This window comes from Dendrobates tinctorius, unplaced genomic scaffold, assembly GCF_039654945.1.
Source record: "Dendrobates tinctorius isolate UK_male_01 unplaced genomic scaffold, ASM3965494v1 ptg000079l, whole genome shotgun sequence".
NCBI classification, from domain to species: domain Eukaryota; kingdom Metazoa; phylum Chordata; class Amphibia; order Anura; family Dendrobatidae; genus Dendrobates; species Dendrobates tinctorius.
Window position 1 is genome coordinate 11,150,534 of NW_027361747.1, and position 19,588 is coordinate 11,170,121.

Sequence of the window (19,588 nt, forward strand, 5' to 3'; positions counted from 1 at the left end):
TGTCTCCCCAGAAGGCTCATGGCTTCCCCGCCGTGCAGGACGCTGAGCTCTGCAGCCATGCACCGGACCCTCACACAGGCGCGAGGTCAGCTCCGCACTGACCTGCTCGGCCGCCGCCATCTTCCTCCCTCCGCTCTATGCTGCCGGCAGAACAGAACACAGAGGAGGTCCTGGACTGTACCACCAGCATACACAGGGGTGGGGAGGTGCACACTGACCTATGAAAAGGTCCTCTATAGGATACATGACTATTTGTAAAATGAAAGAAAAACTAGTAGTGATGAAGGCTTAACATTCAACTGTAGATACAAATCGGTTTTTCTGTAATACTCTCCCCCCTCCGTAGGGCATGGTATGCGCCTGTGGTCCATAGGAATGTAGCGGTGGAGCTGCGCAGCCGCTCACACTGCCTGGACTATTCCAGGCGCTGTATAAATAGCGATGTGTGCGTGACTGAGAATCTGTGGGGCCGCATATAACGCGTGTCCGGGAACCGCTGTAACGACGGCTGGCCCCGCTCTGCTGTACAAATAATGGCGGAATCGCAGAGAAGTCGCGTCCGACCTGCGCTGAGCTGTAACGCGACCTGTAAACACTGCTAGAGGCAGGTTCACACCGGCGTATGAAATCATTCCGGTTCATCCAGAGCAGGGGTGACCCTAGCCGCTCTGCTGCCTGAGGCGAACAGCAAAATGACCCCCGGCACACAAAGTAAATTTCTATATCTATCCTGTAAAACTGAGTTCAATAATGGACATTTTGTTTTAGATAAATAGGAAAAAGTGTCCAAACACAAGGATGTCAGCGCCATCATCCGCACATACAGGAACAACACAGAAGGATCCAGAACAAGGGTCAATAATGGCAATGGTAGGCCGGGCACAGGGCCAGACTGGGACAAAAAAAATCAGCCCTGCAACACAAACCCCACCAGCCCACAAACTATAGCACTCATCACCACAATCTGAGTTTTTGCTATACTTTGTCGTCCCCTCATCACTCTTTTAAAGGAGTTATTTGAAGAGCCACATGTGAATGGCATCACAGTGCGTATGACTTACCACAGCTCTATTTACATGGTGCTCTTCAAAGCTACGTTACCTAGGATCATTGGGGTCCCAGCGGTCAGATCCACAACAAACAGAAAGTCATCCCCTATCCCCACATAATGCTCCATACAGTATTATATGCCCCATATATTACTTCATACAGCATAATGGGCCCCATATATTACTTCATATAGCATAATGGGCCCCATATATTACTTCATATAGCATAATGGGCCCCATATATTACTTCATATAGCATAATGGGCCCCATATATTACTTCATATAGCATAATGGGCCCCATATATTACTTCATATAGCATAATGGGCCCCATATATTACTTCATATAGCATAATGGGCCCAATATATTACTTCATATAGCATAATGGGCCCCATATATTACTTCATATAGCATAATGGGCCCAATATATTCATATAGTATAATGGGCCCCATATATTACTTCATATAGCATAATGGGCCCAATATATTACTTCATATAGCATAATGGGCCCAATATATTCATACAGAATAATGGGCCCAATATATTACTTCATATAGCATAATGGGCCCCATATATTACTTCATATAGCATAATGGGCCCAATATATTACTTCATATAGCATAATGGGCCTAATATATTACTTCATATAGCATAATGGGCCCAATATATTCATATAGTATAATGGGCCCCATATATTACTTCATATAGCATAATGGGCCCAATATATTACTTCATATAGCATAATGGGCCCAATATATTACTTCATATAGTATAATGGGCCCCATATATTCATACAGAATAATGGGCCCAATATATTACTTCATATAGCATAATGGGCCCCATATATTACTTCATATAGCATAATGGGCCCAATATATTACTTCATACAGTATAATGAGCACCATATATTACTTCATACAGCATAATGGGCCCCATATAATTCTCACCATACCCCGCTGCTCTGGTCTCAGTGTATTCTGATCCTCTACACTGCTTGGCACACGGACATCATTAACTTTATGTATATAATTGTTCACTTGGACTGATAGTAATAGTGATTTGTTTGTACCCTGTTGTCTGGGGCTGGCCCACTTTATGGGGGTGCTCAGGGCATATGATTATACACCAGTAAAAAGTATAAAAGGCTCAATGTGACCAGTGCCACCTAGTTTCCTACCCCTCTTATTCTACTGGTACTGTGGGCACACTGACTGGTATTGAGGAAAAGAAAGAAAGAACAGAGAGAGAGAAAAAAGAAAACAGAGAGAGAGAAAGAGGGGAAAGAAAGAAAGAACAGAGAGAAAGAAAGAAGAGAGAAGAAAGAAAGAAACAGAGAAAGAAAGAACAGAGAGAAAGAGGGGACAGAAAAAAAGAACAGCGAGAAAGAAGAAAGAAGGGAAAGAAAGAAAGGGGAAAGAAAGAACAGAGAGAGAAAGAAAGAGGGGACAGATAAAAAGAACAGAGAGAGAAAAAAAAAAAGAAAGAGGGGAAAGAAAGAACAGAGAGGGAGAGAAAGAGGGGAAAAAAAGAGAACAGAGAGAAAAGAACAGAGAGAAAGAGAGGAAAGAAAGAACAGAGCGAGAGAAAGAAAGAATGAAGGGAAAGAAAGAGAACAGATAGAGAAAGAAAGAACAGAGAGAGAGAAAGGAAGAACAGAGAGAAAGAAAGAACAGAGAGAGAAATAAAAAGCAGAGTGAAAAAGAAAGATTAGAGAAAGAAACATGGGAAAGAAAGAAAGAAAGAACAGAGAGAGAGAAAGAGATAGATAAAGAAAGAGGGGAGAGAAAGAAGGAACCGAGAGAAAGAAAGAAGAAAGATAGAAAAAAGAAAGATTAGAGAGAGAAAGAAAGATTCTATAAAGATACTATAGCAGCCCGGCTCCCATTGTAGTGCCCACCTGAGCCTCCCGATGCAGGACATATCATGATCCGCTCACATGGCCGTCATCCCCGAGTCTAAGGCAATCCCGCTGTCCGCTCTGTCGGAGGACACGGTGATGGATCTGAAGCACTCCCTGAAGTGCCTCCACGGTTCCATCACAATCTCCTCCCGAAATTCCCTCATTTCCGGTCAGCTTCTAGCACGTCACTTCCGGTGGAACGTCATGTGCGAATTTTAAAGTGCTCCTCGGGGCTCCGCCGTGTACTCCTGTGTCCGCAGGAAAAGTAAACTCCCGGCCGGGGCAGAGGGGCAGACTCTCTCTCAAAAACGGGACTGTCCCGCTGGGAGGTATGGATGCTCCCCACCATAAATCTTGTACACGTATGGCTCCGCACACCTCATACACACACGGTTCCGCTTTTTATGCCTCGCACACACACGGCTCCACTCAGTACACACGGCTCCACTCCTTAAACCTCGTACACATGCGGCTCTGCTCCGTACACATTTTACACATGTGGCCACGCTCTGTACTCCTTGTACACACATGGCTTTGCTCCATACACCTCGTACACACGCGGTTCCACTCCATACACACTTTGCTCCGCTCCACTCCATACACGGCTTAGCTCCGTACACAGAGGGCTCCGTTTTGTACACCCCATACACACACAGCTCCACTCCGTACAACCCTTACACACGCGGCTCTGCTCCGTACACCTCGCACACACACACACACATGGCTCCACTCCGTAAACCTTGTACACATGCGGCTCTGCTCTGTACACCTTTTACACACGTTACCACGCTCTGTACTCCTTGTACACATACGGCTCCACTCTGTAAACCTTGTATACATGCGGCTTTGCTCCATACACCTCGCACACACACGCGGCTCCGCTCCATACACACGTGGCTCCACTCCGTACACCTCGCGCACACACACGGCTCCACTCTGTAAACCTTGTACAGATGCAGCTTTGCTCCATACACCTCGCACACACACGGCTCCACTCAGTACACACACATGGCTCCACTCTGTAAACCTTGTACACATGTGGCTTTGCTCCATACACACGCGGCTCCGCTCCGTACACCTCGCACACACATGGCTCCACTCAGTAAACCTTGTACACATGCGGCTCTGCTCCATACACCTCTCACACATGCGGCTCCGCTCCATACACCTCGCACACACGCGGCTCCGCTCCATACACCTCGCACACAGGCGGCTCCGCTCCATACACCTCGCACACACGCGGCTCCGCTCCATACACCTCGCACACACGCGGCTCCGCTCCATACACCTCGCACACACGCGGCTCCGCTCCATACACCTCGCACACACGCGGCTCCGCTCCATACACCTCGCACACACGCGGCTCCGCTCCATACACCTCGCACACACATGGCTCCACTCCATACACACAGCTCAGCTCCATACACACAGGGCTCCATTTTGTACGCCCCATACACACACAGCTCCACTCCGTACAACCCGTACACGCGCGGCTCCATTCACCTCGCACACGCGCAGCGCAGCTCCGCTCCGAACAACTTGTACACATGGGTCTGCTCCGCACACGCACAGCTCCACTCCGTACACCTCGCACACGTACGGCTCCGCTCCGTACACCTCGCACACGCACGGCTCCGCTCCGTACACCTCGCACACGCACGGCTCCGCTCCGTACACCTCGCACACGCACGGCTCCGCTCCGTACACCTCGCACACGCACGGCTCCGCTCCGTACACCTCGCACACGCACGGCTCCACACACCTCGCACACGCACGGCTCCGCTCCGTACACCTCGCACACGCACGGCTCCGCTCCGTACACCTCGCACACACATGGCTCTGCTCCGTACACCTCGCACACATGCGGCTCCGCTCCGTACATCTCACACACACACATGGCTCTGCTCCGTACACCTCGCACACACATGGCTCTGCTCCGTACACCTCGCACACGTGCGGCTCTGCTACATCCACCTTGTAAACCCCTCCTGACCCCACACATAAACTTACCTCACTTAGCACGATGACAACCAGCTCGGCAGAGTCTTGTATACACTGAGGCCCCTGATCATGTGACCTCGACTCCTGCCCTCCTGTGACCTCATCACAGGTCCTGTGGCAGAGAATAAAACATAGCGGCAGAGGAGAGCAGGGACAGAGATGATCGATAGACCGAGGGCTGATGCGCACAGGACCTCTGATGTGGTCACAGGAGGGGAGGAGTCAGGGGTCACATGATCAGGGGGCCCTGACTCCTTCCCTCCTGTGACCTCATCAATTACAAGCCTTTGCATGCTACCAGCAGCACCAGCGTGCAGGCTAAATTGTAGCTGCTGCTGGTAGCAGAGCGCATAATGCCGCCCCTGTGCACAGCAGCTGTCTGCCGCCTGAGTGCAGCCCTGATCCAGAGAAATGTCTTTTTCTCACTTGTCACTGTATACAATCTGTTATAATAATAATAATTTTATTTCTATTGCGCCAGCATATTCCGCAGCACTGTACATTATAGAGGGGACTTGTACAGACAATTGACATTACAGCATAGCAATAAACATGTTATTTTACCCCTCAGCTATTAGTCCCTCGCACAGCCATGTACAGGGTCCTGTTCCAGAATTCTAGCTGTACATGTTAGGTCCTGTACTGAGGCGCCGATGTTTCTTACGCACCCATAGACCTGAATGGGTGAGTGTCATCTGAAAAAAAAAATCCCTCATCCGCAGGCCATTAAATAACATTGGAGTGAGCGCCGCAGGAAAGAACAGGTGACACTCGGACCAAATACAGTCGTGTGAATGAGCCCTAACTGCATCACCGATATCGTGTGACACCCTAGGACGTTGTTACATGTGATGTCACATGCGACCAGGGGTCTCAACACACCGAACCCAAGAAGTAGGGGATGACATGCAAATTACCAGGCAGGAATTTGCAGTGAAAATGACCCGTCATTACAGATTTTACATCCTGTCACTTTTTTGTTGCAGATTTCCCCCTTTGCAGTGCAAAATGATTAGATTTGGTGCAGCTCTTCCCCACATGTGGTTCTCCTGAACCGGACTCGCAGCCTTAGGGCAGGTGCAGACGACTGTATTTTGCATCCGAGTGCGATCTGACAAACATCAGATCACACTCAGGGACCAATGTTGTTCCATGGGGCCGTGCACGTTTGATTTTCTTCCTCCGACCGAGGCGGTCCGAGAAATAAATCGCAACATGCATGAGTTTGATTCAATATTCAGATTGCACACAGCCATGTGAGTCAATGAGTGTGTGGAAACCATCAGACTGCACTCGGATGACATCTGAATGCAGCCTGATTTAATTGACACAATGGCGCGGATGGAGACTTTTTTTCCTCCATCTTTTCCTCGCCCAAGAGAATCAGATCACACCCTGATCAGAGTTTGATCAGTGTCATTTGCATAATTGGCCCAATTCTCTCAGGTGTGCGCCTACCTTATACGGATGAGGTTGAGTTCGGGTCAGGAGACTTGTGGCCGGTCTGGACAATGCAGTCTGCACCTCGTCTGTGAAAGTCAGATGTACGAAACTGGCCTGACACATTTTTTTTTTTTTAAGAAGGGGACAAAGAAGAAGTCTATGGGAGAAAAACACCACAAAGTGACAGAAAGAAAAACTCAGTACCTAGATCAGGCTAAAAAAAAACAGTGAGCATAGAGCATCTCATCATTTCCTATGGACTCCCAGCAAAAATCCCAACTGAAGCATTAGAAAAATGCAAAAAAAAAAAATAGTAACAAAAAGGGCTTTTATCTTTTTTAAAATGTTCACACATTGCTTGTTTGGTGCAGATTTTCCAAAAGGATTTCTAAAATTAAATTTCTGCAACAAAAATCACTATGTATTTTCTGCACTTATTCATGTGGAGTTTTTTACAGCAAAATAAAGTAAAGCAGCCGTTTATCCTGCAGATTTAGGATCTCCATTAAAATAACCACCTAAGATCTGCACCAAAATGGGATTTTTACCATATAATGTGCTGCAAAACGAGAAAAAAACTCCCAAGTACCGTACAATAAAATGGTGAAAAAAATGCAATTCCCTTATTGATTTTTGGGTCTTGTTTTTAATAATAATCACATAGAAACACGTTTGTCCAGGTCAATCCAACTACTATGATACCAAACACGCATCCATTTTTTCTATTTAAATGATGCAAAAAATTCTATTGCAACATTCTGATTTTATTTACACCAGTTTTGTATACAAATGATTCTTTAATTACCTGTTATTACATTTTTCGGGAGGTGAGGTGGCCAAAAACAAACAGCAATTATGGCCTTTTAATATTTTTTCTTATTAGAGCATTAACCGATTTGGCTAATTAATTCTATATTTTAATAGTTCGAAATTTTATGATCACGATAATACCAAATACGATTATTTTTAATGAGAAAAAGGGCGGTGAGCTTAACTTTTAGATTTTTATATATATATTTTAACAATTTTTCATATTTTTTTTACACGGTGTTTTAGTCCTCTAAGACTATATTCACACGTTGCTGCATATTTTTTTTCTGCAGCTAAAATCTCATCTCTTGTCAGTAAAAAAAATCTGCACACAAAAAGCAGGTGTTTCTGGCTTTTTTGCTGCTTTTCTTGCTGCATTTTTTTGGTGCGTTTTTTGCTGCATTTTTTAGGACCCCAAAGTTTAGCTTTGCTTACACCATAGTGCATTGAGTTGGTAGACATTGTTTATTTTCACACATTGGTAAGACTATTGCATTGGTCAGGTATTGTTCAATTTCACACATTGGTAGGATATTCTTTATTTTTACATATGTGTAATGCATTGAGCAGGTCAGGCTTTGTTTACTTTCATACATATCCAGTGCCGAACTGGGACTAAAATTCAGCCCTGGCATTTAAGTTACACAGGGCCACTAGTCACATGATGACTATATAATATCTTTGTACACTTGTAGGTTACAAGACGTGAGAGGAGATTAACACGACTATATAACATGTAGTCAGAGCTGTGCCCAGTATTTCAGCTCAGTCCTATTTATTGCTTTTAGGTACAGTACTCCTCCCAAAGCTCTGTCCCCTTTTGTACGCACGGTGACAGAATTCCTGGCAGAACTGCTATCCATTGGGCAACCAGACCCCCTGGTCACAGCCGCCCCTATCATACCTCCAAACTTTTGAAGAAGGGAAAGAGGGAGAAAGACTGCAAATTTTAGGCCACGCCCCGGCCACATCCATTTCACAACTAGTCACACCCATGTCCATGCCCAACCACACCCATTTAGCACTGCTAATCACACTGACTGGTACTGAGGGCACAGTGGCTGGCACTAAGGAAGAGAGAAAACAGAGAGAGAGAAAAAAGAAAACAGAGAGAAAGAAGAAAGAACAGAGAGAAAGAAGAAAGAACAGAGAGAAAGAGGGGAAAGAAAGAAGGAACAGAGAGAGACAGAGAAAGAACAGAGAGAGAAAGAAGTAAAGAAAAGAAAGAAAGAACAGAGAGAAAGAAAGAGAGGAAAGAAAAAGAAAGAAAGAGGGGAAAGAAAGAACAGAGAGAGAGAAAGAAAAAAGAAAGATTAGAGAGAGAAAGAAAGAACAGAGAGAGAGAGAAAGAAAATGAGGGAAAGAAATAAAAGAAAGATTCTATAAAGATACTATAGCAGCCCGGCTCCCATTGTAGTGCCCACCTGAGCCTCCCGATGCAGGACATATCATGATCTGCTCACATGGCCGGCATCCCCGATTCCAAAGCGATCCTGCTGTCTGCGCTGTCGGAGGAGGACATGGTGATGGAACTGAAGTATTCCTAGTTCCGTCACAATCTCCTCATGAAATTATCTAATTTCCGGTCAGCTTCCAGCATATCTCTTCCGGTGGAACGACATGTGTGAGTTTTAAAATGCTCCTCGGGGCTCTGCCGTGTACTCCTGTGTCCGTGGGAAAAGCCCGCTTTGTAAGCTTCGTACACACTTGGCTCCGCTCCGTACATCCCGTACACATATGGCTCCACTCCGTACACACACGGCTTCGCTCCGTATACCCCATACACACGCGGCTCCGCTCTGTACACCAAGAACACACGCGGCTCCGGTCCGTACACCTCGTACACACACGGCTCCACTCCGTACACCTCGTACACACGCGGCTCCTCTCCGTACACCTCGCACACACACGGCTCCTCTCCGTACACCTCGTACACACGGCTCCGTTCTGCACACCTCATACACACACGGCTCCTCTCCGTACACCTTGTACACATCCAGCTCCGCTCCGTACACCTCGTACACACGCGGCTCCGCTCCGTACACCTCGTACACACACGGCTCCGCTCCGTACACCTCGTACACACACAGCTCTGCTACATCTGCCCTGTAAACCCCTCCTGACCCCACACATACTTACCTCATCCAGCACCATGACAACCAGCACAGCAGAGTCCGGCAGACACCAAGAGGCAGGGCTGTGCGCACAGCACCTGTGATGAGGTTACAGGAGGGGCGGAGTCAGGGGTCACATGATCAGGGGTCTGGACAAAGGCTCCTGATCATGTGACCCCAGACTCCTCCCCTCCTGTGACCTCATCACAGGTCCTGTGTACAGAGAAGAGAACAGGCAAGCGACGCTGTGAGTGGCTGCGGGGGGGGTCTCAAGCTAGGGCGAGGATGAGGTGCGTGGCGGCTTATCTCCCTGCAGTGCGCACAGAGGGCCGGCGGCAGGAACAACAGCCAGGCCAGTGGCCGCATCAGCTGGCAAGCGGCTAGATGAGCAGGCGCTGCCACCCGCGGCCCACATGACAGCAGCCCAGCGGGAAAATGCCCGGTTGGGCATATTACCAATCCGGGCCTGTACATATCACTAATTTAATTAAACTGTACTAATACTATCAGCCAATCTCAGGTGAGGAGACCAAGACATTTTGGTTTAAACTTGAGAAAATCTCAAAAATAAATGGGTTTCACATCCTGCTATACCTGCTTTTTCTCACTAAACATGCTGCAAAAACTGATTGCAACGTTTTTTACTGCGTTTTTTGCTGATTTTTTGCACTTACTCATTGCTATCTATGGATGATAAATAATAATAATAATAATCTTTATTTATATAGCGCCAACATATTCCGCAGCGCTTTACAGTTGAACAGTTTCAAACACAACAGTCATAAGTAACAACGTTAACAATACAATAATTAAAGCGAAATAAGACGACCCTGCTCGTGGGAGCTTACAATCTACAATGAGGTGGGGGAGATACAAAGCACAGGTTTGTATTTACAATGATGTATTTACAATGATGGTCTAGCCATCTTCAGGGGGTGGGGGTTAGATGGAGATAGTGAATGGGCTACACACACACACACAAACATAACATGACTTTGATTACTGAATGTGATAGGCCGCTCTGAACAAATGTGTTTTGAGCGAGCGCCTAAAACTATGCAAATTGTGGATGGTCCTAATATCTTGGGGTAGAAAAAAAGGGGAAGAAGGTGGACCCAGGCAACTATAGGCCGGTGAGTCTGACTTCTATACCAGGAAAGATCTTTGAACAAATTATTAAACAACATGTATGTCAATACCTGGATAAGAATGAAGTGATTAAACAGAGTCAGCATGGGTTTCTAACTAATAAGTCATGTCAGACTAACTTAATTTCCTTCTATGACGGTATCACTGATTGGGTGGATCAAGGAAATGCTGTAGATATAGTATATCTTGACTTCAGCAAAGCATTTGACAAAGTCTCTCATACAATCCTTATTGAAAAAATGACTAAGTATGGAATGGACAAGGCAACTGTTAGGTGGATTCATAACTGGCTTAGTGATCGGACCCAAAGAGTGGTCGTAAATGGCTGCACATCCAGTTGGAAGAATGTCTCAAGTGGGGTACCACAGGGCTCTGTCCTGGGCCCTGTATTGTTCAACATCTTTATCAACGATTTAGATGAAGGAATTGAGGGTAAACTGATTAAATTTGCTGATGACACAAAGCTAGGAGGGATAGCTAATACTAGAGAAGAGAGAGAGAGGATTCAAAAAGATTTAAATAAACTGGAGAAGTGGGCAGCAACTAACAGAATGGTTTTTAACAGGGAGAAATGCAAAGTACTACATCTGGGCAATAAAAATGAAAAAAGCATATATAGAATGGGAGGAATAGGGCTAAGTGACAGCACATGTGAAAAAGACTTGGGTATACTAATAGATCACAGACTGAATATGAGTCAACAGTGTGATGCAGCAGCAAAAAAGGCAAATGCAATTCTAGGATGTATTAACAGAAGCATACAGTCTAGATCACGTGAAGTCATTATTTCCCTCTACTCCTCTTTGGCCAGACCTCATCTGGAATATTGTGTCCAGTTTTGGGCACCACATTTTAAAAAAGACATCAACAAACTGGAGCAAGTTCAGAAAAGAGCGACCAGAATGGTGACCGGTCTGCAAACCCTGTCTTATGAGGAAAGGTTGCAGGATTTGGGAATGTTTAGTTTGCAAAAGAGAAGACTGAGAGGAGACTTAATAGCTGTCTACAAATATCTAAAGGGCTGTCACATTGTAGAAGGATCAACTTTATTCTCATTTGCACAAGGAAAGACTAGAAGCAATGGGATGAAACTGAATGGGAAGAGACACAGATTAGATATTAGAAAAAACTTTTTGACAGTTAGAGTGATCAATGAGTGGAACAGACTGCCACGAGAAGTGGTGAGTTCTCCTTCAATGGAAGTCTTCAAACAGAGGCTGGACAGACATCTGACTGGGATGATTTAGCGAATCCTGCTTTGAGCAGGGGGTTGGACCAGATGGCCCAGGAGGTCCCTTCCAACTCTACGATTCTATGATTCTATGATTCTATGATTCTAGAGCATTCCAGAGAATTGGCGCAGCACGGGAGAAGTCTTGGAGTCGGGAGTGGGAGGTGCGGATTAGGGCAGAGGTTAGTCGAAAGTCATTTGCAGAGCGCAGCGGTCGGTTAGGCCGATAGACAGAAATGAGGGAGGAGATGTAAGGGGGTGCCGCACTGTGGAGAGCTTTGTGGGTGAGAACAAGTACTTTGAATTGTACCCTGTAATGAATTGGCAGCCAGTGTAACGACTGGCGAAGAGCGGACGCGTCTGAGTAACGATTAGCCAGATGGACAACCCTGGCTGCTGCATTAAGGATAGACTGGAAATAAAGGCTTCCAAAAACTCTAGAAGAATTGACATGCTGCATATGAAGATCTGATAATGTAGGTTGTAATAAATACCTAGATAGCTTAACAATGCAACTATTTTTTATTCCTTACATCCATGGTCTTATAACTAGGGGTATATAGCCAAAATACATTGCCCCCAGTTCACAAGATCCCAACCCGGGGCCCGTAGTTACTACCCCATACCAGGAGATGTTGACTGTCTCCCAACTTTTGGTTGTCCCACATCTTTTTTAATTCCTGCAAGTATAGTCTATAGTCACAGTCCACGCTCCTTCATATGACAGGTAACATGACCGTAGCACTTGTATCTAGTTCCAGCCAGCAGCAACAGTACATAGGATAGTTCCTTAAATCCAGACGACAGATTACACGACTGTAGCACATGTAACCAGCTCCTGCCGGCAGCAACAGTCCTTAGGATAATTCCTTAAATCCAAATCCAATTCTGAAGTAGTTTACAGTGGGGCATTAGCACCACTCCTGATTGTAAACTATTTAACCCCTTGTGAAGGATTACAGCGTGGAACATGACTGAACGGCAGAGAGGTAAGGATATTGTTGTTTTTTTATGTGGTTTTTTTTGCAGATCATGGTTTAATTTTGGAATAGCAGAGTAATAAAAATTTGTCAAAAACTAGGTGTCTTTATTTCATTAAAAGACATTTTAATTAATGTCTGTGTGTGTCTTTTAACCCTTTCATAGTCTAGGGTTACTAATGGATCGGTGTCTTATCGACACCTCTCCATTACTAATCGGCTTAATGTCACCTTACAATCGAATGGTGACATTAACCCTTTGTTATTAACCCATTCGCCACCACTACAGGGCAATGGGAATAGAGAGGATAAGTGCCAAAAAAGGCACATCTTATAGATGCGCCTTTTCTGGGGTGTCTGGGGGCAGATTTCTGCAGCCGGGGGGGGCAAAAACAATGGTCCTTCTCAAGGCTACTAAAATCTGCCCTCACTCACCTGCTTTACCTCTCTGGTTGACAAATTACTGCGGGAGCCCACGCTTATTTTACAGCGAATTAGCCCCTTAAATTAACACCTACACCTCCCAAATTTTACACACAAACCCTCATCTAATTACTAGTTAAAGACATAAAAAAGCATGAAATGAAATGGTTTACTGTATGTAAACCATGTGTCATTTCATGTCGGGTTGGGGAATGATTTTATAAAAGCCGGCAATTGATTTTGCGGCTATTCTGCTATGTAGAACTGTATGAAATATAAATATATATATATTTATATATACACTCACTGGCCACTTTATTAGGTACACCATGCTAGTAACGGGTTGGACCCCCTTTGCCTTCAGAACTGCCTCAATTCTTCGTGGCAGAGATTCAACAAGGTGCTGGAAGCATTCCTCAGAGATTTTGGACCATATTGACATGATGGCATCACACAGTTGGCGCAGATTTGTCGGCTGCACATCCCTGATGCGAATCTCCCGTTCCACCACATCCCAAAGATGCTCTATTGGATTGAGATCTGGTGACTGAGGAGGCCATTTGAGTACAGTGAACTCATTGACATGTTCAAGAAACCAATCTGAGATGATTCGAGCTTTATGACATGGCGCATTATCCTGCTGAAAGTAGCCATCAGATGTTGGGTACATTGTGGTCATAAAGGGATGGACATGGTCAGCAACAATACTCAGGTAGGCTGTGGCGTTGCAACGATGCTCAATTGGTACCAAGGGGCCCAAAGAGTGCCAAGAAAAAATTCCCCACACCATGACACCACCACCACCAGCCTGAACCATTGATACAAGGCTGGATGGATCCATGCTTTCATGTTGTTTACGCCAAATTCTGACCCTACCATCCGAATGTCGCAGCAGAAATCGAGACTCATCAGACCAGGCAAGGTTTTTCCAATCTTCTACTGTCCAATTTCGATGAGCTTGTGCAAATTGTAGCCTCAGTTTCCTGTTCTTAGCTGAGAGGAGTGGTACCCAGTGTGGTCTTCTGCTGCTGTAGCCCATCTGCCTCACAGTTCGACGCACTGTGCGTTCAGAGATGCTCTTCTGCCTACCTTGGTTGTAACGGGTGGCAATTTGAGTCACTGTTGCCTTTCTATCAGCTCGAACCAGTATGCCCATTCTCCTCTGACCTCTGGCATCAACAAGGCATTTCCGGCCACAGAACTGCCGCTCACTGGATTTTTTTTCTTTTTCGGACCATTCTCTGTAAACCCTAGAGATGGTTGTGCGTGAAAATCCCAGTAGATCAGCAGTTTCTGAAATACTCAGACCAGCCCTTCTGGCACCAACAATCATGCCAAGTTCAAAGGCACTCAAATCACCTTTCTTCCCCATACTGATGCTCGGTTTGAACTGCAGGAGATTGTCTTGACCATGTCTACATGCCTAAATGCACTGAGTTGCCGCCATGTGATTGGCTGATTAGAAATTAAGTCTTAACACACAGTTGGACAGGTGTACCTAATAAAGTGGCCAGTGAGTGTATGTGTGTCTCAATGACGTGTATATGTATATATATGTATTCTATGTGTATATAGCTATTCTTTCGTTTCTTTATTAAACCTGTCAGTGTGATTTTACTGTATAGCGCACTGAATTGCCGGCTTTTCTAATGGCCACTGGGTGCGTATTTCTCGCAAGTCACACATCTGGTCTGTGTGTAATGCGTTTTTTTTGCGCACCCATAGACTTGCATTGGCGTACTACGGTCGTAGTATGCTGACAATCGCAGCATGCTGCGATTGTTTCGGCCCGTGAAAAATACTCGAGAAAAATACGGATGATGGGAGCTACTCCTTAGAGAATCATTGGTCCGTGTGCAATGCGTGTTTTTAACGCCTCTCATTCGTCCGTATTTCTCTCTAGTGTGACACCGGCCTTAGAGCCATGGACTCCGTTCGACGTCCATTGGTCAAATAGTATTTAACCCCTTTCTGACTGCTGACGAGATAGTACGTCAGCAGTCAGACTCCCCTGCTTTGAGGTGGGCTCCGGCGGTGAGCCCACCTCAAAGCCGCGACACGTCAGCTGTTATAAACAGCTGACATGTGTCTGCAATAGGCGCTGGCTGAATCGCCATCCGCCCGCGCCTATTAACTAGTTAAATCCCGCTGTCAAGCTCTGACAGCGGGCACTTAACTAGCGCTTCCGGCCGTCGGGCCGGAAGTGAGCTCATCGGCGACCCCCGTCACGTGATCGGGGGTCGGTGACGCGTTGCCTGGACAACCAGAGGTCTCATAGAGACCTCTATGGTTGTTGCAGGCAGATCGCTTTGAGCGCCGCCCGGTGGGATGGGATTGAGAGTAAAATGTCAGTCTTTGATGATGACAGCAAACTATGTAGGATATTAACCCCTTAACCCCCAAGGGTAGTTTGCACGTTAATGACCTGGCCAATTTTTACAATTCTGACCACTTTCCCTTTATGAGGTAATAACTCTGAAACGATTCCATGGACCCTGGTGATTCCGATATTGTTTTCCCGTGACATATTGCACTTCATGCTAGTGGTAAAATTTATTTGATATAACTTGCATTTATTTGTGAAAAAAATTGAAGTTTGGCGAAAATTTTGAAAATTTTGCAATTTTCCAACTTTGGATTTTTATGCCCTTAAATCACAGAGCTATGGCACACAAAATACTTGATAAGTAATATTTCCCACATGTTTACTTTACATCAGCACAATTTTGGAACCAGAATTTTTTTTTGTTAGAAAGTTGTAAGGGTTAAAATTGACCAGCGATTTCTCATTTTCAATACCATTTTTTTTAGGGACCACATCACATTTCAAGTCACTTTGAGGGGTCTATATGATAGAAAATACCCAAAAGTGACACCATTCTAAAAACTGCACATTTCAAGGTGCTCAATACCACATTCATGCAGTTTATTAACCCTTTAGGTGCTTCACAGGAATTTTTTGAATGTTTAAAAAAATGAACATTTATCTTTTTCACAAAAAAATTATTTCAGGTCCATTTTTGTTTATTTTACCAAGGGTAACAGGAGAAACTGGACCCCAAAAGTTATTGTACAATTTGTCCTGAGAACGCTGATACCTGATATGTGGGGGCGAACCACTGTTTCGGCGCAAGGCAGAGCTCAGAAGCGAAGGAGCGCCGTTTGACTTTTTCAACGTAGAATTGGCTGGATGCCATGTCGCGTTTGGAGAGCACCTGATGTGCCTAAACAGTGGAAACCCCCAAAAATGACACCATTTTGGAAACTAGACCCCCAAGGAACTTATCTAGATGTGTGGTGAGAACTTTGAACCCCCAAGGGCTTCACAGAAGTTTTTAACATACAGCTGTAAAATTAAAAAATCATATTTTTTCCACAAAAATGATCTTTTCACCCCCATTTTTTTCCCAAGGGAAACGGGACTCCAAAAGTAATTGTGCAGTTTGTCCTGAGTACGCTGATACCACATATGTGGGGGTAAACCACTGTTTGGGCGCATGGCAGAGCTCGGAAGGGAAGGGGTGCCGTTTGCCTTTTTCAATGCAAAATTGGCTGGAATTGAGATTGGACGCCATGTCGCATTTGGAGAGCCCCTAATGTGCCTGAAAAGTGGAAGCCCCCCACAAGTGGCACCATTTTGGAAACTAGACCCCCCATGGAACTTATCTATATGTGTGATGAGCACTTTGAACCCCCAAGTGGTTCACAGAAGTTTCTAACGCCCGGGCGTAAAAATAAAAGATTAATTAAATAATAAATATTTTTTCCACAAACATGATCTTTTAGTCACCAATTTTTTTTCCCTGGGGGTAACAGGAGAAATTGGACCCCAAAAGTTGTTTACCAATTTGTCCTGAGTACGCTGATACCCCATATGAGAAAGAAAACTACTGTATGGGCACATGTTGGGGCTCGGAAGGGAAGTAGTGACGTTTTGGAACGCAGACTTTGATGTAATGGTCCGCTGGTGTCATGTCTCGTTTGGAGAGCCCCTGATATGTCTAAACAGTGGAAACCCCCCACAAGTGACCCCATTTTGGAAACTAGACCCCCAAGGAAATTATCTAGATGTGTGGTGAGCACTTTGAACCCCCAAGTGCTTCACAGAAGTTTATAACATAGGGCCATAAAAATAAAAAAATCATATTTTTTCCACAAAAATGATCTTTTAGTCCCCAATTTTTTATTTCTCCAAGGGTAACAGGAGAAATTGGACCACAAATGTTGTTGTGCAATTTGTCCTGAGTAGGCTGATACCCCATATGTTGGGGTAAACCACTGTTTGGGCGAATGGCAGAGCTTGGTAAGGAAGGAGCATCGTTTGAATGCAGAATTGGCTGGAATTGAGATCAGACGCCATGTTGCATTTAGAGAGCACCTGATGTGCCTAAACAGTGGAAACCCCCCAATTCTAATTCCAGCCCTAACCCCAACACATCCCTATTCTTAATCCCAACCCTAACCCTAGCCCTAACCCTCACCCTAGCCCTAACTCTAACCCTGATGGGAAAATGGAAATAAATTTTTTTTTTAATTTCATTATTTTTCCCTAACTAAGGGGGTGATAAAGGGGGGTTTGATTTACTATTTATATCGGGTTTTTTATGTTTGGCAGCTGTCATATGCTAAAAGACGCTTTATATTGTAAAAAATAGTTTTTGCATCACCACATTTTGAGAGCTATAATTTTTCCATATTTTGACCCACAGAATCATGAGGTCTTATTTTTTGCGGGACGAGTTGACGTTTTCACTGGTACCATTTTCGGGCACATGACTTTTTTTATCGCTTTTTATTCTGATTTTTGGGAGGCAAAATGAACACAGACCAGCAATTCATGAATTTCTTTTGAGGGGTGCGTTTACATCATTCCACGTGTGGTAAAATTAATAAAGCAGTTTTATTCTTCGGGTCGGTACGATGACAGCGATACCTCATTTATATAATTTTTTTATGTTTTGGCTCTTTTATACAATAAAAAGAATTTTATATAAAAAAATAATTATTTTTGCATCACTTTATTCTGTGCGCTATAACTTTTTTATTTTTTGGTGATGATGCTGTATGGCAGCTCGTTTTTTTGCGGGATAAGTTGACGTTTTCAGCGGTACCATGATTATTTATATCCGTCTTTTTGATTGCGTGTTATTGCACTTTTTGTTCTGCGGTATGATGAGAAAGCATTGTTTTGTGCCTTGTTTTTTTTTTTAAGGCGTTCACTAAAGAGGTTAACTAGTGGGACAGTTTTATAGGGCGGGTCGTTATGGATGCGGCGATACTAAATATGTGTACTTTTACTTATTTATTTTTTACAAAAAGAAATGAATTTATTGGGGGGATATTTATTTTTCTTTATTTAGGAATTTTTTTTAAATTATTTTTACACATGTTATTTTTTTTATACTTTATTATATTGTCCCAGGTGGGACATCACTATATAGTGTCAGAAGAATATTTAGAATTGAGAGTGCTCAGTGGTTGATACCTTTTAATTGCTAACTGAAAAGATGGTAACAAATTGCAAGCTTTCGAGAGTACGCAGGTCTCTTCATCAGGCTAGACTAATATAAAATCTGAAGAATCACACATTTATACACAAGACAGCACAGAAATAACCCAATAGCTAAGACAAGTGATGTGAAGCGGAATACTGCACAGCAATCTGACAGGCAGTGCAGGAGGCTTCTCAACGCCTGCTCTCAGTAGGCACTGAGAAGCCACCTCCCTGCAGGACCCAGAAGGACCCAGGGGCCATCTGGGATCTGGGGGTCTGCAGGGAGGAGACCCTCAGAACAACGCGAGCACATCGCGTTGTTCCAAGGGTCTCAGGGAAGTACGCAGGGAGCCCTCTCCCTGCGCAATGCTTCCCTTTGCCCCCGGAACACTGTGATCATGTTTGATCATAGTGTGCCGGAGGTTAATGTGCGTGAGCGCAGGTGATCGCTATGACATACTATCCTGTCCATGGGCATTAAGGCCCAGGGCACATGGACGGGATAGTATGTCAAATGTCGGGGAGGGGTTTAAAACTGACCTTGACAGTACAGTATTACAATATGATCTGGATAAGATGTCTGAATGGGCAAACACTTGGCAAATGAGGTTTAATGTTGATAAATGTAGAGTAATGCTCCTAGGACGGTGTAATCCTATTGCTGCATATACAGTAAATAGGAGTATACTCGGGACTACAGAACAGGAGAAGGACTTGGGTATTTTGGTTACAGCATAAAAAGTGATAAAATCTTTGCGATCCCAATGTATTGCTACCCCATTTGTAAATCACTGGTGAGGCTGTAATGGGGAGGACCGCACCGCAGGTCCCTCTTTGCCGGGGCCGGAACTGTCGAGGCTGGATCCCCTGTTGCCTGGGGGAAGTAATACTAAGCCGGATGGACTTCCTGACCAAGGGGGGCGGGGGAATATAAAGCTAAAGCACGCGCAGTAGAGGGTAGTTTGGCGCCAACCCGGGACAGCGCTCCGTTTC

The 19,588-nt window shown here is 44.8% G+C and overlaps 1 protein-coding gene across 3 annotated transcripts in view; it reads right to left on the reverse strand.

Moving 5' to 3' along the window:
• The window catches only part of SGCB (sarcoglycan beta), a 50,271-nt gene extending 40,850 nt beyond the window's left edge, over positions 1-9,421 (reverse strand). The window contains exon 1 of one of the 3 annotated variants that reach the window (XM_073583519.1): positions 9,344-9,421. In XM_073583519.1, coding sequence (XP_073439620.1) covers positions 9,344-9,358 — 15 coding nt within the window. In that variant the 5' untranslated portion in view covers positions 9,359-9,421. Of the gene's footprint in view, positions 1-102; positions 181-4,960; positions 5,094-9,343 lie in introns of those variants that run through there. The other 2 variants (XM_073583520.1, XM_073583518.1) reach the window with 2 other exon arrangements.
• Between the last annotated feature and the right edge of the window lie 10,167 nt (positions 9,422-19,588).